The sequence below is a fragment of the Parasteatoda tepidariorum genome, chromosome 2 (assembly GCF_982258835.1).
Source record: "Parasteatoda tepidariorum strain Cologne lab strain chromosome 2, Ptep-v5.0, whole genome shotgun sequence".
Taxonomy (NCBI): domain Eukaryota; kingdom Metazoa; phylum Arthropoda; class Arachnida; order Araneae; family Theridiidae; genus Parasteatoda; species Parasteatoda tepidariorum.
The window spans coordinates 82,073,471-82,091,590 of record NC_141756.1 but is presented as its reverse complement, the minus strand read 5'-3'; the positions used below and the strand labels follow the sequence as shown (position 1 = coordinate 82,091,590).

General features: G+C 27.9%; 1 protein-coding gene across 6 annotated transcripts in view; it reads left to right on the top strand.

Moving 5' to 3' along the window:
- Mctp (multiple C2 domain and transmembrane region protein) overlaps positions 1-18,120 on the top strand; it is a 227,300-nt gene that overhangs the window by 145,042 nt on the left and 64,138 nt on the right. Inside the window, exon 1 of one of the 6 annotated variants that reach the window (XM_043038840.3) lies at positions 11,413-11,551. The exons of the other annotated variants lie outside the window; for them this stretch is intronic. Coding sequence (XP_042894774.1) covers positions 11,550-11,551 — 2 coding nt within the window. The 5' untranslated portion in view covers positions 11,413-11,549. Of the gene's footprint in view, positions 1-11,412; positions 11,552-18,120 lie in introns of those variants that run through there. 6 annotated transcript variants of the gene reach the window in all.

The window sequence follows — 18,120 nt, the reverse complement described above, 5'->3', positions numbered from 1 at the left end:
TTACCTAATGAAAAGCATAGCTCCGATGTCCAGTTAAATGTCTTTTTCAGGATTTTGAAACCATGCTAGTTGTAAATGGTTGAAAAAAACTGTATAGATTTGTATTCATGGTTTTTTTCAACCGTACTAGTTACCAATGGTTTAAAAACTGTAAAGGAAAAGAATGTAAAAAAAAAAGTTTCGAACCGGTAACTTTACTGTAAATTGGATGGATAGACTGCTGTTGGTTATTTTACCGCATTTTTAGAATGAAAATTATAACTGTGTAGCTAAAGAGCTCCTTTTAGATGAAATGCCGCTCCTATTAAAGTTACTATAAACTAATTTTACCTGAATGAATTTTATCTATATTTCTATGAATTTCTTTCAATTTTTTATTTTATTTTACTAGTTTAAAAATACATAAAATAAACCACTTCTAAGAATCAAAATAAGTATCTTTCTTCTCTCTAATATTGTATGATCCATTAAATTTATATTTCCTGAAAAAGCCGAAAAATGCTCTTAGACTAAACAAGTAAATAACTTCGGTTTTTGATACATTTTATTCACCATAACTAAAAGTATTTTCTTGCTCTTGAAAATAAAAACAAAAATCCATTTATCTTATATACCTGAAATAATAGAAATCTTTTATAGGAAGTTTGAAAAATATTCCATTGTATTTATAGTAAATCTATAAACCCAAAAGTTTCCATTTTATGCTTAACGTTTAAATATTCAATGATTCTTACATGAGTTTTAGTTACAATACATTTACAATTTAGTTTCAAATATCAGACACATTTAAATTCAAATATCAGAAAGATTATTCGGCACGTATGTTTCTCAGTAGAACAAAAAGATGTTTAAAATTTAATGTTCCAATTTTCAGTTTTCAGTAATTTATAATTCATCACAAAATGTTTAAGCATTAATTTATGAACCGAAAGAAAATAGTTAATGTTTTAAAAAAAACATATATTTTAAGTTAACCATACAAAGAATTTTCATTCTTATCCACATTAACAAGATGGATGCTGTACAAGTAAAAATAAAATGCAATATATATCTTGGATACTAAAACCATACTGTTGCCATCACATTTTGACTAATGATGTATGTAATACATCACTATAATGTATCTGATGCATCTTTTTTTTTCGTTATCATATGTATTCTGATAAGAATGTCAACAAGTAACGAAGATGTATAACGAGAGGAAACTAGAACATAGATTTCACTTGTGACTTTTACACATGAATTTTTCATTCCAGATATGAATTTCATGGGGTGTCAATATAACCTATAAAATTTATTTATCATCCGCCTGCGTTATATACGCCAAATTTTTTTATTGTTTGATTAATGAATGTTTGCTTAATGATTGACATTGAAATATTGAATTATAACAGTTAGCTGTTAGTGACAAAATTTTGATTGGTATTGAAATATTGAATAATAACAATTAGATGTTAATGATAAAATTTTGATTGATATTGAAATATTGAATTATAACAATTAGCTGTTAAGGATAAAATTTTGATTGATATTGAAATATTCAATAATAACAATTAGCTGTTAATGATTAAATTTTTGTCTTAAAAATAAACTCTTGAAAGTAATTCAGCCTTAAATTATACGTATCTACTTTTTTTAATGTTTATTTAATGATAGATATTTAAATACTGAATTATGACAGTTAACTGTTATTGATGAAATTTTTATCATAAATTTCTGTGATAAAAAGAAAATCTTGAAAGTTGCTCAGTATTAAATTATACGTATCTAATTTTTTATGTCTGGTTCATGATTGATATTAAAATATTGAATTATAATAATTAACTTCCAGTTATAAAATTTTTGGATTAAAAGTGAGTCCTTGAAATTAATTAATATTAACTTACATGTACCTGATTTTTTTTAATAATTTTCAGTTAATAATTCAAGGTTAATATTGACATTAAAATATTGAGTTTCAACAATTTACTTTTAATAATAAAATTTTATGATAAATATAAATTCAGTTAATTAGTAGCATTGTTCTTTTGAATTTTTAAAAATATTAAGTTTTTTGTTTGTATTAAAGTAGTTACACTGATCATCGCGTGTTTTTGATAATTTTTATGAACATTTGAAAATCTAGAGCTTTAAAATATGTAATGATTATGTTCAGTTTAAGTAAGCAATCCAGAAATATGATTTTTTTTTCATTTTAAATTCTATAAATGTTCAACTTTACTATAAATCTTTAGAACTTTTTCAAAAACGAAATAAAAAATATAGACATTAGAAGATACAAATTATTAGTTAAGTGTGATAAAAATCACGATATCAATATAAGACGAATTACTAACATAGTCAATTAAGTCTATGCGATGTTAAAAGCAAACTAATTGTTTGATTCTGTGCTTTTCCTATCAGCTTTAAAATTATAAATGTTTGACAGATGGATTAAATGCGAAACAACATTTTCAACATTTTTCTTTAAAGAGTGAACATGTAACTGCAAAATAAGGCTAAAAATCTCTCGCTTAATTTTTTTTTTAAATTTATGTTTGTTTTATTTATTTTATAATAATGTATAACAACTGATTTAATAGTTTTACTTTGTTCTAATTAACGTTATATTAAATACACTGTAACAGACACACACACTGGATCAAATTACTGTATAAAGTCTCGCCCTCTAGGTGTGTCATTCATAAAATCCATTTTACCGTAAAATTTATTTTTACCGAAAAATATTATACCATAATTTTTACAGCAATATTTATTTAATTAGAGTGATTCAGTGATTTGAAGGTAATTATTACAGTAAAATTAACGGTATATCAGATTTTTTACTCTGTAACATGATCCGATAAAAACAGACTTTATTGTAACAAATACCGGCGCCACGATTGCTGGTACTTTTTACCATAGTTTGATCCGGAATTTTTTGCAGTATATCACGTTATAGAAGAATAACATCGAACTAAGAATGAATCTAACGTAGAATAATATTTTCTAAGCTTAATAGTTGACGAAACGTAAAAGCATACATTATATTATACCCCATTAATATTTAAAATTTCAGACATAAACTAATATTCATCTTAATAACCTTTCTAAAGTGAATCTCTTCATCAACTCCAAAGATATCTGTCATGCAAATTTCAAAAAGTTTTTTTTCCGACTCCATAAATCATCCCCAAATTAAATCATCACTGGATTCAATTATAGACTAAATTATTTCGTTTAAACCAATGACACCAGAATAAATGACTCTCAACTCTTTTGAATTTGCAGAGACAGTGCGCATCAAATGAATTTGCGAACGAGACGTGCTTCTTTTTCTTTCAAAGAATGATTTACCTAATGAAATTACCTTATGAAATCATTTACCCTTATTATGCATTCAACAAAGTTCATTTTCAACGGAGCACTCCTTGTTTTCCGCCTCATTCGTAATAGCTGGAAAAAAAAGTCAATTTATACTCAAGACCACAATTTGGCGAGAGTAAATACCCGTCAAAAACTGCGTTTATGATGAATTTCTAAATAGATCACGAAGCTACTTTTCTGCAACTCTCTTCTTCCAAGAATGTAACGAACGGATATGCATGCACCTAAAATGTAGCGTGTTAAATTTTGTAACTCCACCCTTCACTGTACTTTGCAAAGAGCTCACCCGTGAATAATAAAATAATTTTCTGAATTTTATGTTCTCACAGAGAATAGGCAAAAAAGTTATTTTTCGTGAAGATCGTTTTTTTTAATTCTCCGTAACTGCTTTTTTTTTCTCCTAGAATAAAATAGGAAGCTATTAAGGATTAAACATGGAAATTCCTTAAAATTTGTAACGCTTTCCGGTGTTTTTTTTCCCCTAATATAACTTGTTAAATACTGCGTGTTTATTTTTGGTAAAACCGTAATCTGGGATAATAAAATTTTCTTTTGTAGTTTCTCTAGTTTTATTTCGGTAGTAGTATGTGTTGTGTGATATTTTGATATAGTATAAAAATATGAAGCAAATCTCCTTACGAAGAATTTTAAAAAAATCCCGCATTTTTTTTCATCTGCTACTTAGAAACAGCTTAAAGAGCTTAGTTTTCTGAAATTGCTTTTTATTCTAATTTTGTGCGTTCAGCAATGGTACTCGTTTTTGGAATTGAATTCTAAAAAGAAAAAGGGAAAAAATAAAGTGTATTCCTTATTGTAATATGTATTCTTAATTAACTCAATAATGAAATTTAATTGTTAGTTATTAAAATTACATAAATACCTAAAGCAACACTTTTCACATTATTTTTTCACGTGTAAAAAGTTTTACTTTTCAGACACAACTTAAAAATTTATTTGCATTTGTAAAGTTATAAAACTTTAAAATTACAATTTTCTAATTCATGGTCTCTTAACTTTTGTAATTTATGGTCACAATTGTTTTATAATGGTAAAACTTACTGAAATATTTTATAAGCTATAAAAATAGTAATTAAAGATCACTTAATCGTTATTTTTATTCAAAGCAATGTTATTTCTTTTCATTTTTCTTACACAAATGCAAATGAGCCAGAAACTAATAAACCCGAAATAATAAATTTTAGACATTCATAATAGTAAACCCATGCCCATATTTCTGAAAAAGTAACTAACCAAAAAATTTTATGACACTTTTGATTGCTAACAACATTTGACTTTTTATTCCTACAAATGGAATGAAAGATTAATCTGATAGCTACTAATAATATATCGCATGACAATATCAAATATTTGCATATGAATCATATTTGTATTTCACTTGTCGAGGGGAGTTTGAGCTTTTTAAAACATCAAGCTATGGAACAAATCGAAAAATATCTCTGTGAAAAAAATAAATAACTCTATGATTTTTCTCAATAAGGCAATAAATTTCTTCAGAAAGGCATTAAATTATTCTTAGACAAGACATTTGAAACTAAGTTTTTAAGTCATGTTATTACTTGACATATCAGAAATAAATTATAATTTATTAATTTCGCATTTAATTATTAGAATTTTTGTAAGTATATACATTATTATGTTTTACTGTCGTTCAAGAAAATTTCACTTAAAGGTAGCAACACTTATGTTTTGATGTATAAATCTTGATTTTTAAAGAGTAAAAAGGTCGCTTCACAACTTTATTCACAATAAAGAATCGAAAATTCAAATATGAATGTTTAAGATGTATTAATCAGGTATTAATGTTTATAAGTGTAGCCAAAAAAATTTTTTTTTCATAATAATCTTCCCGCTGTAATTGTTATTATTATTTATTAATATTATTATTTAATTATTATTATTTAATTATTATTATTATTTAATTATTATTTAATTATTATTATTATTTAATTATTATTTAATTATTATTATTTAATTATTATTTAATTATTATCAGGATCTATCAGTTGGGCAGTTATGCTTTTAAGTGTAGCGGAATATCTTAATTTTCAGGAAATTTGTTCTTCTTTAATTATTATTAGTTATTATTATTTTACTAATTTAATTATTATCAGAATCTATTAATTTGGCAGTTATGCTTTTAAGTGTGGCCAAAATAGCTTAATTTTCAGGAAATTCTCCCTACTTTTGTTACTATCATTTTACTCATTGAATTATTATCAAGATCTTGACAGTTATGCTTTTAAGTGTAGCCAAAATAACAATTTTCATAAAAATCTTCATTCCTTAATTATGGTTATTACTTACTTAATTATTGTCAAGATCCATTAGTTAGGCATTTATACTTTTAAATGTTACCGAAATAACTTATTTTGAAGTAAATTCTACCGTGAGAGTTGGCAGCTATATGTGTGAAATTACAGATTTTTTTAAAAGAGTTTTGTTTTAGGAAGTCTTTTACACTCTGTTAAAATTTTCATTCTACAATTACTGTAAAATAGCCGGCAGCAGTCTGTCTATCCAATTAACCATTAAGTTTACGGTACAGAACCTTTTTTAACTTTTACGGTTTTGAAACCGCTTACAACTAGTATAGTTAAAAATCTGTGAATACAAAACTATACGGATTTTTACCCATTTTCAACTAGCTTGGAGTCCCGCAGTGGACTGATCGTTAAGACACGGTTCCCAGCAGATCACCGAAGTCAAGCATCACTAGCTACGGTTAGTGTGCGGGTGGGTGACCACTTGGATCAGTCTGCGTAGGGTCCGAGGATGTGCGGTATTGGTCCTCGTTAAACTGTGCTACCGTAAAGTGCTCGACTTCGCGCGCAGGTCGTCGGGCTACCGAAGCGGGGGTGCCGTCCCCTCCGCAGAGGATCAAAATTGTGATGGCATGTCTTCGGATCATCCTCGGGGATGCTCCCAGACCGTCGCCAATAGCCCATTGTGCAGCTCTAGTGCGACGTAAATTAACAACAACTAGCTTGGAAGTACTGGACTCTTTTGTCTTAAGCAGCTTTGTTTTGCTGTCATCTGTGCGTGAATAAGAGCATCGTGTTGTAATAGTCCAGGGTCACAAATTGGGGAGTGCAGGGCACTAAAACTTTTTATGAGTTGAAGGGAATAGAGGAAATATTGTGGTGTAAAGCTGGAACTCGAACCCTAGCTCTGTTGGTCATGAGATTGATTAACCCACTCGGCCACTGATTGACCCACTCGGCTATAATACGTACTTAGCTGCAAGTAACTGATTTGCTTATTAGATGGGCTTAGTTGGTGCTCTAAAATTCTAGGTAAAAGCAGTTAATATGCGGTTTTTCTCACAGTTAACATTTTGAATACCATCTCATTTGCGTTTTTTTTTTACTGTTTTGTTCGAATATGGTAAAATAACAATTAAATAAATTGTTATTTAACTATTTTTTTTCTAAATATTTTTTACGATGCAGATTCATAAAATGAAATATTTTTTAAGAAAAAAAGTTTTACAAAAATCAATAAGGTTTCCGAACAATCCAAACCACTGAATCCAAGCATTGTGAATTTTTCTCAATAATGTCAAAACTAGAAAGCGTCAGGTGAAAAATAAATCTTCTTTAGTGAGATCTCGCAAAATTTTTCATAAACCAATCCTATGTATTTTTTGAACTAAAGGAAAATATATATAAATATGTTTTTTTTGCCGCAAGGTTTTGGCAGCAATTCTTAGGGAGATTTAGCAGAAAAATGTATATAACATAAAAAATTTTATTTCTGAAAAGTAGTCGAAAATATTTTCTAGAATTGCTAGTAATATCTCCCTTAGCAATAACACTAGATAGAATTTTACAAAACTTTATGACATAAAACTTTATTCCGCATGTATTTGAAGAAATACTATTTCTTGTACTATTTGTTGACTTATTTAACTTGTGATATGTGGTGATATTTAAGGTGTAGTCAATAGGATGGTTAAATTTCATAAAATATGCCATTTTAGTGATTTTTTTTTTAAAAAACATTCTAATTTTATTTTTATTTCACACAATAAATTTAATTGTACTCACTAGCAAGGAAGAAAAACTGTGATAATAGAAAGAGGAAGGTAACTATGATAATAATTTTTTTTGCAAAATTCATAAAATATGAAGAAAGAATCGTCATATAGAATATTAAGAAAGAATTTTAAAATTTAATAGAATATTGTAGTTTCCCTAGCTACATTCTATTGTGCGCTTTTTTTTCAATATTGAACCATAATATTTGAACCAAAATAGTGCGCGTTTGCTCCAATTTTAAACAGAGAAACAAATTTAATCATTTTTTTTAATAAATTGAGCCATGACAATTTTCCGTTTTCCGTTCAATTCGTATCATGTAATTAAGTTTAGAATGCCTTAAATTTCACGATAATAAGGATCAACCAGTCTCACAATATTGCGATAGCAGAAAATGTGAATTATATGATGGTGAAACAATATATTCAATAACACACTGAGGAAAACAAGTCAAAACTACTAGAATATGGTAAAATGTATCACGTTTCTGGCTCTATGGAAACAACAAAAAGCTCGGTAATTTTTACTAAGGTACTTTGGTAATTATTTTGGTAAAATTAACAATAAAATATAGTTTTATAATGTGCAATAAAATGTGGTAAGCTTTAGTAATTTTATCACGACCATGGCATAAAAACCATTTATTCTGTCAAATTTTCTTTTCGGTTTTGTATTTTCTATTTAATATCTAGTAACTATAATTTTGAAAACTTGAATTTTCTCTAAACCGTTGCCATTTGAGTGATTTAAACACGGATAATATTTTTTTTAAATGTATATATTCTAATTTTTATTACCAAAATTATTAGGTATTTTTACAAGAAATGTCATTACCATACAGTACGATAATTTTACCAGAATTTTCTTCTCTGTTTGATGGTTAAATATACGATAGAGGTTCAGAAATGCTTTTTATAAAAAATATTTACATATTTTTTTTAATATCTTTGTTTTAATTTGAAGAGATTTCTCTTTTAAAATGTGCAAAGATTATAATGTAATGGATTATTTATCCAAAGTCTAATTTGTTATAACCAAACAATAACATAAATCAAACAAATCAACTACGTAAACAGTGACGTGGAGTAGGGAACATTACCAAGAAATAAGTTCAAAATAAAGAATCTCTAATATGATTTCATCATCTGAGAGAGAATGGAATCTAATCATTCATTTTCCAAACAATACTTTCCCAATGCTTTTAGTGGTACAATCCATGTCCGTGTCATTTAGTGGTGACTCTCTAACTACATTAACACCCCCTACTGAGCATTTCACTTCAATGCACTTTACAGATTACATTCCTCTACCGAGCTTTTAACTCTCATTGAGTGAATACTTTGATTACTTTGCTATTCAAACACTCGCGCCTAATTGCTCTCTCTTGGAGGGTTATGCTAAGTGAGTGAGAACACTAAGAAACTTCGAAAATAAAACTTTTATTAGCCATAAGAACTTTGTCCGGTAATAAAATTCTTTCACATGTCCCTGCAAGGTTTATTTGTTAAATGCAATGCATAATACATTTCGTTATTTTTTTTCCAATAATTAGTTTCGTTAAAAGAAATTGATGCCAAAACTTCAAATGTAGTGAAAGTTAGTGATAAATGGTTTCACGTACTTGTTCAAACTATTTATTTTTTGTGTGTAATGCGTATAACATTAAGAGTTTTCTTTGAAGTTTCGTTAGTCCTTTCATGTATATCTTCATTAACAGAAAAAACTTGATTTTCAAAACAATGCTGATTTGATGTTGTTAGGATAATTACTATTACTTAAGATTTTTTATCACTAAAAGATCAGTTTTTGGTGATAAGTTTATTTTGATTACTTGTATTTGATAGAGGTTTTCTTTTATACAATGCGAAATATCCTCTCTTTGAAATAAATTTGGTTTATTATTTTATGATATTAGTTTAGTCGAAAAAAAATAATAATTAAACGGAAAGAGGTGGAGTCTTACAACTCTTAGGCACGAATCACTATTTTTTTCTAATTCAAAATATTATAATTTTTTGCATCAAAATTTTGTTTAACAAATTTTCGTATCACTATTTTTCCATCGCTGTAGCAAGCATATGAAAGAAATTGTTCTATCAGTATCTTGTTGTATCAATTCTTGTCTTATATCAAGTATAGAAAAGAAATTAATCTGTGAGTATTTTCAAAGCTGTAACTTTATTTTAATGTAAAAAATTTTTTTAGGCTCATTTTTTCTATATTTTGACAAATTCTCACACGGTAACACTTTTCAAAAAATCTGTAATACATGTATAACACGCATGGATGAGCAAATTAACTTTCGGGAACCTTAAGTGGCTTTTTTCATAATTGTGTTCTTATTTTTATGCTCGTGAATCCTTTAAATGCTGTTACTTAAACTTTTAATGAAAACAAATATGTTTTTGTAATAAAGCGTGACATGTGATAAAGCAGGTAGAGATTTGTTTCACTTAAGGCTCCTCTAATTTTGTGGCTCTAGTTTCACTTTGTGACAATTGGATAAAAAGATCAAAATACTTAAGAATTTGAATCATTTATGGTTAGTCAAAGAAAAATGTAAACATAAATGTATTTGTTTTAATTATTATGAGATACATGAATGTTTTTAAGAAAAAGTCCTTTTTCAAAAAAATCTTCTTCAATTAATTTTCGAAATGGTAATTCAATATCGTATTCATATTTTCGTTTTCATTATTTTTTCTAAAAGACTTTCTGTCATCAGGATTTTTAGTTTCGTAGTATCGCTGTTAAAATCTTAACAAACCATGTAGTATTTCTGTTCGCATGTATGTCCATGACTCGGTAAATGTTAAGTTTCTCAGGTGGACGTCTATATCCAGATACTCGCTTTGGTAAATGTCCAAAATTCAATCATTAATGTTATGATTTACCATCTGCTCTGGAAAATGTCAGCTCTCAGCTATGAAAGTTGAATAGTAAAAGTACGTTTCCATTATTTAAACGATCCGCCAGGCTATCTATCAGAATCATGATTGTCAGTGACGATCTGTTAATGTCTCTGTTTCTTGCTACAATCTTAAGTAAACCATGTTGTAGTTCTGTTATCGTGAAAGTTCGCTATTCGGTAAATGTTAACTTCATCCGGTGAATATCGACATTTGCATAATCGCTTTGTAAAATACAGTCGTTGTACAATCACTATACAGTCATTTACAGTCTCTGTAAAAATACAGTCATTAATATTATTAATTCCTTTCTGCAATAGGAAAATATTTATTTTCAGCAGTGGCTGTTGAGTGAAATAAAGTTCGTTGCCATTATTTTAACAATCAGTCCGACAATTCATCTGAATCATGATATTCAGTGACGATCTTGAATCTCTTCTTCTTGTTACAATCAGAAACAAACCATGTAGTATTACTGTTGTCCGAAATTCAACAATTTTCAATTGTGGGGGCGGAGTTAACGATCATGCCAACCTTCATCTATCAAAAGATACCTCGTGATTGAATCAAGTTAGCATGTCTTATATACCAGTGAATTGATGTTTAATATTCGTAGTGGTAGTTACGCTACAAGTCATTAATATTATTATTTCATTCCTGCAAAGGAAAATGTCGACTTCCAGCAGTAAAAGTGGAAACAAAGTTCGTATCTATTATTTTACCCTTATAATCCTTCGACTAGTAATAATTTGGATCAGTCAAAAATAACTTTTTCAACATTCACCGTTAGTTTGAACTGTTGACATATCTTGAGTAAGAGAGAGATGAAATTTTAAACACTTTCGGAACATACACCTTAGCAACTACGTGAAAATCGACATTTACAAAGAAATGTCGACATTCTATACTTCTGGTCTTCCAAAGAATTTCTCGAAGACTCTTTTCGAAGGACAATATATTGAGTAATTATGTTTTATTCCATTTTTTTTTTCTTTTATGAAATGTTTTCCTTGTTTACTTTCTTAATTTCTTCGATAAATCAAACTTCCTCATGCACAACTTGAAACCTGACTTTTAATTTCATTTTCTTACATCCATAGTTTTCCTTCCAAATCAATCGCAATCTTAGAGATAACGAGCGATCTCCTTGCTTTTGAGATAACGAGCAATCTCCTTTTTGAAATAACGTTTGCAATCAAATAAAAATCAAAGCGTAATGTAAGCTTTTCATTTTCTTTTAATTCTTATAAATGTATATTTATTTTATCATTATACTGTATATTATTATTTTACCCTTTCCATGAATGCTCTTTTATTTCGTGTTCGCTATAGTCTAATTTTAAACTAAAATTTTTATATGAGGTTACTCTCTTAATTTCTTCTGTAAATTCTATCACGTTGAGTACAATTTATAAACTGACTTTTGATTCTTCACTTAACGGAAGGTAAAACATACTTTTAGCTTACGATTGTTGGCAATGGTGTTTTCTTACCGTTTTCATGCATGTTCTTTTATTTTTTGGTGTGATTCTAATTCTAAAAGCTAGTCTAATTCTAAATAAAACTTTTTATATGATATTTTGCATGTATAATTTCTTCTGCAAATTCTATTACGTTAAATAGAATTTATAAACTGACTTATTCTTCACTTAACGTAAGATAAAATATATTTTTAGAGTACAATTGTTGGCAATGGTGTTTCTTACCGTTTTCATGCATGTTCTTTTATTTTTTGGTGTGATTCTAGTTCTAAAAGCTAGTCTAATTTTAAATAAAACTTTTTATATGATATTTTGCATGTATAATTTCTTCTGCAAATTCTATTACGTTAAATAGAATTTATAAACTGACTTATTCTTCACTTAACGTAAGATAAAATATATTTTTAGAGTACAATTGTTGGCAATGGTGTTTCTTACCGTTTTCATGCATGTTCTTTTATTTCTTGGTGTGATTCTAGTTCTAAAAGCTAGTCTAATTTTAAATAAAGCTTTTTATATGATATTTTGCATGTATAATTTCTTCTGCAAATTCTATTACGTTAAATAGAATTTATAAACTGACTTATTCTTCACTTAACGTAAGATAAAATATATTTTTAGAGTACAATTGTTGGCAATGGTGTTTCTTACCGTTTTCATGCATGTTCTTTTATTTTTTGGTGTGATTCTAGTTCTAAAAGCTAGTCTAATTTTAAATAAAACTTTTTATATGATATTTTGCATGTATAATTTCTTCTGTAAATTCTATTACGTTAAATACAATTCGCGATCGCAACGAACTATAGGGGGCGTTGTTGTATGAGACGCATACCTGCGATTTCTATATGAACCGTCATTCAGTTACTCAGGAGACGTCTTTAATGTAGCGTGTAGCTTTGTAACGTTCCTTCTTTAATGTGACTTATTAAATTTAAAAAAGAAAAATGTTTGATATCCTTTCTTATAAAACCGAAAACAAGATGGTACCTCTTTTTTTTTAAAGAAGGAACATCCAAAACACATCTGAAAAATATTTGTAAATAAACAGAAAAAAATATGTATCTTATAAGAGTTAAAACCTAATGCCTGAGAAAAAGTTTTACTAAATTTAATGATATAACCTGAAAGACCTATATAAACTTTACATTCCATAGTTTTAAGAATCATATTACTTCAAACATTAAAATAAGCAAAAAGTATACATAAGCTTCATAATTTTATGTAATTTAATTTTGTAAATAAAGTTTTTGACAAGTAATTTCATCAAAAAATTTTAAGTTTTAATAAAAATCATTATTTAGAAACTGAAAAACGTAAAGTTAAGAATGCTTACGATACAAAACAACAAAAAAAAGAACAATTCTAAAAATTCCTTACATTAAAATAAACAACTTTCATGTTTTTTGATTCATAATCGGACGTAGAAAACCATTCTATAGAAAACTATCATCAAGAAAAAAACTACTTAAAAGTAAAATTTTTTATTTTATAAAAATTAACACTTACCTGCTTTATAAATCAGAAGTAGTCCTAAATGATTTGTTCTTCGATTTTTGTTACCATTTTTTAGTGCTACGAAAATGCGTCTTTGGGATTTGTCAAAAATAGAACAAGATGCAATTTTATTTTTTCTGGCGCGAAATATTTTGCCCATTGTCCACCGAAATCCGATAAACTACTTTGATTTTAAATAAAGTGTTTCGTTTTATGATTTGTCACAAAAATTTTAGATGTAGATTGGCGGCACTTAAAAACCGCCAAATCTGTAGCTGCTGTGGCGTTAATACATAAGTACCGAAATTTTATTCTTACTTTTCTGAATCATATTACTTGAAACATTAGAATATGCAAGAAGTATACATAAACATATAATGTTATACCATTTATGTTTTCAAAAAAAGTATTTTGACAACAATTTTTATCAAAAAATTATAAACTATAAAACGGAAAATAAAGAATTCTTTGAATAAAAAACGATTTTAGGAATTCTTTACATTGAAATAAAAACTTTCATATAGTTTCTTTTCTTATTATTCTTATAGTTCTTAATCAGACGTAAGAAACCATTCTGTAGAGAACTATCATCAAATAAGAAAAAAAATTTTTCAAGCTAATTTTTTATTATAAAAATCATAACACTTACCTTCTTTATAAATCCGTAGAGTTCCAAATGAAATGTTCTTCGTTTGAAATTTTTATTTTCAAATAATATGTGCATAGATTACCCCTTTATTACTTTTAGATAACATACCACACATCAAAATTTTATAATTGTAAGATCTCGATATGAATTTGAATATGTAGCTTAAAAACAGAACAGCTGAATTCTAGTTGAAATTATCTATTCTTTCAAAACTAAGAAATACTTACCAAGAAAACGATAAAAAATTTATTAATCATCAGCACAAATGACACTATTTCAAGTAATTTGGTTGATTCTTTATTGTTGTTTTCCGAATTATATAGATACAGAAATATATACTGTTCTATAACAAAGAAGAATTCTATAACTATTGCAGCTCTTGACGTTCTGAATTCACATTTCTATATTGGAATGACGAAAGCAATGTTGACTTCATTTTAATTTGTAATGAATTGAAGACAGAAAAAATTATTTTACCGTAATATACACATCTGTAACAGCAAGTGATCATGAAATTGTAAGTTATGTTGTTAGTAATAGAAATGTAAAAATTATTGAGAAATTGTTCTTCAAATGCTTGGCGTGTTCTGCTTCAATGTTTGGCATGTTCTGGTAAATTTTTCAAGTTCCTCAGCTATTCTTTAGGGAAATTTTGATTTTTATTTGCTGCTAAGAAAATGGCGTCCGTCATGGCCAATGATTTTTATGGAACTAAATGAAAACGTGATAAATTAATGTCTGATATTTACAGGCTCCCGATAGAGGGCGTACTCGAACGTTGCGATCGCGAATTTATAAACTAACTTATTCTTCACTTAACGTAAGATAAAATATATTTTTAGAGTACAATTGTTGGCAATGGTGTTTCCTACCATTTTCATGCATGTTCTTTTATTTCTTGTTATGATTCTAGTTCTAAACGCTAGTCTAATTTAAAATAAAACTTTTTATATGATATTTTGCTTTCTTAATTTCTTCTGTAGATTATATTACGTTGAGTTCAATATATTAACTGACTTTTAATACCATTTTTTAACACAATGTAAAGTAGAATATTGAGTACATGTACATATTTTATATTCGCTTTTCAAAGTCGCTTTTTCACTTTTCAATGGTTTATATTTGCATTTAAATTTTATAATCGCTTTTCAAAATGTATTTAACAGTAAATTGTGTTTGAGTCCCTGCATACAGTTTCCCGATAGTTTAATTTCTTTTTACTAGAATAAACTTTTTTATACCATCACGAATAAACTCTCTTCTTTGTTTTAAACTAAAGTTCGTATCTAAGTTTTTCCGCTAAGTTTTTTCTACGTTTTAAGACTTCTGAAGAAATTCTAAAGTGTGTCGAACAACTTATCGATACTGCATGACTTCTTGTTCCTGTCATCTTTTTCCTTTCCAGCAGCAATTTTTCAACATTCATCGCAATTCATATCCTCTTCGTTACCTTTTTGGCTCTTTGCCATGCTTTGATCTGCAACAAACCGTGTATTTCAACTCCCTTTTACATTTGAATTTTCAAAAATTCACTTTACAAAAGAAGGATTGAAGGATTGTTTTGGGGATTTTGCAATTTTTTTTTTGTGTGTGTGTTTGCATCTTATATTCTAAAGTATATTTATTTTCAAATTCAATATTTTTCTTAGATCACGAACTTATTTTAAAATGTTTCAATTTTTGATCTATTCTTATAGTGTACTCAAAAATGATTCTTAAAATTGATTTTGAAAACTGTTTGTTTTATTACTTTTCGACTCTGTAAAAGAATAATAATTCGTATTGTTTTCACCTGGTTTTATTGGGAATTTTTAATATTTGCAATTTTATTTAGAAACTGAAACTAATGAAAATTATAACAAATTAATTTTGTTTTTAAAGTCCAGTATACTAAATCATTCAAACAAATACCCAGGAAAACCTTTGAGACAAAACAAAAGATTTTTATCAAATGAAATTTTCGAAGATATTATTTCATGTAAAAACGAAAAAAAATTTAGGAATTAAAATAGTTTCATTCTGCTTTGTAGACGATTTAATTTTTTAAAAAAAATTCGTTACTGTATACTGTATACTTTTTATCTAAAAAATAAAAAGTTATCTTAAAATTTCATAAATCGCATCTATGTAGGACTATCAATACAGGCATTTCATAATACATACATTATAATCATAATGCATACATTTTAAATTCGAAATATGGCTCTCAAAATATTCCATTGAACAAAAATAATAATAATAAAACTAACAATAAAAAAATTTCTGTAAAGCTATGAAATATCATTCATTGTAATGAAATTAATTTGCTACACTAATCAAAAAACTCTTTTTTTTAAATAGAAATCGTGCAGAAACTTTTTATATTCTTACTCTTTTTGAATGCTGGAATTTTCTACAATTCTTCATGGAATTTATTTTAATTCTGAATATCTATATTTTGTTTTTGCATTTTGCGTAAGATCTATATTTTATCATCCATTCAGTTACCAATCAATACAAAAATGAAACTTTATTTCATTAGCTTAATAATTCATATTCTAGTTCATTTTTAACTCTCTCCTGAGTTTATAGAAGTTTTTGAAGATGTTTCTCCCAATGTCTGTATCGTAGGCAAATTAAATTATCCAGCTCTTTGCAAACATCCACAGTCAGTTTGCAATGCATTTGAAAACTCTCCAGAATTTTCTAATCAAAACACTTTTCAGATTTATTGTTAGGAGCTAACATTTCATTAGGTTAATTGCAGAATGTATAATTCCTTGATAAATTAGCCTGATAATTCAGGCAGTTCTCAACAAGCTCAGTGCATTGTAGTCTTATTGTCAATAACCTTTTTAAAGTTTGATTGCATTAAGAATATGCAAATTCAGTCTGATTGAATAATTCTTCTCACATGTCTTAATTAGCCTAAACGCAAATAGACTGTTATAAGTCTAAAAACTATTAAGCATATCAGAAGAAAATGAAGACTCTTCGAATCAGTGAGTTTGAAAATCTAGGGCTGCACGGTGATTCGTGTATGGATCACAATTCCAACATTATTGTCGCCATTACTTATTAAATTTTAAGAATAAAAAATACATATTTGATAATTATCGTATAATTTTTCATAAGAATATATGTTGATTGTGATTCTAACATAATGACACTTTTGTAATCGAAAACGTCGTTTAGAAAACCGTTAATTTTCTTCATTTATAATAATGGTAGTAATATTTATGGAACATTACTGATTTTTATAATTAATATTTTCATTTTGCATTTCACCCGTTGCCACTTGAATTCTTCTTATAATTAATTAAAGGATTAAATTTTGGCTTGCGTGAACTACACTTTTGTGAATTTTAGCATGCTGAATTCTACTGCTTTCGGAAGAAAATCTGAATTGTTTCATCTGCTTTTTGCCATTTTGCCATCCTCAGTTGTTCTCTTAATTAATGAAGTTTTTCTTTTGTAATAAATTGGGTTCAAACACTAGAGACTTGAATCGTTTTATTGAAACATAAACATTTCTTCATCTGACGAACCGTCAAAATTTCAAACTAGTATTTATAACTTAAAGTTTTCATCGTAAATTGTGGTTGTGGTGGTACTTATCCACATGGATTAGAATAGCTCTAAACCAGGGCCTTGAAATTGTGCAAACGTTTAATTAACTTTGAAGAAATCATTAATGTTTTTAGGAATCCACAGTAACATTAAGGCAGTCCTGATTGTGCTCTGGAGATGCTGGGATGTTGCAACGGGAACATGGTGGAGAAGTTTTCATTCCATTTTCACATTTAATGCCCTTGAAGTGGCCAGTTCTGAGCCTACAGAGTATCGTTGACTCAGTGTCGATCAGTAATTGTATCAATCAGCAACCCATAACCCAGATGTCTTTGGATTGGAACCATGCTCTGCTACCAAATTCGACAATGAAAGTATAAGAAGAATCCTGCACAAAGGTTGAATTCATCGAAGTTCTTGCCATTTTTCCATTAGGATTCTATTCTCTCGTTCACTGTCGCCTTTTTTTGTTGAATTTTTTGCAGGATTCTTCTAACATTTTCATCGTCGAATTCTCCTCCTTTATTATATAAGATACTGAGAAAATAGATTTTGTTGTTGCTGGCCCACACGGTTAGCGGAGCTAAACCAAGTCCATGACTCCAGAGACTCTG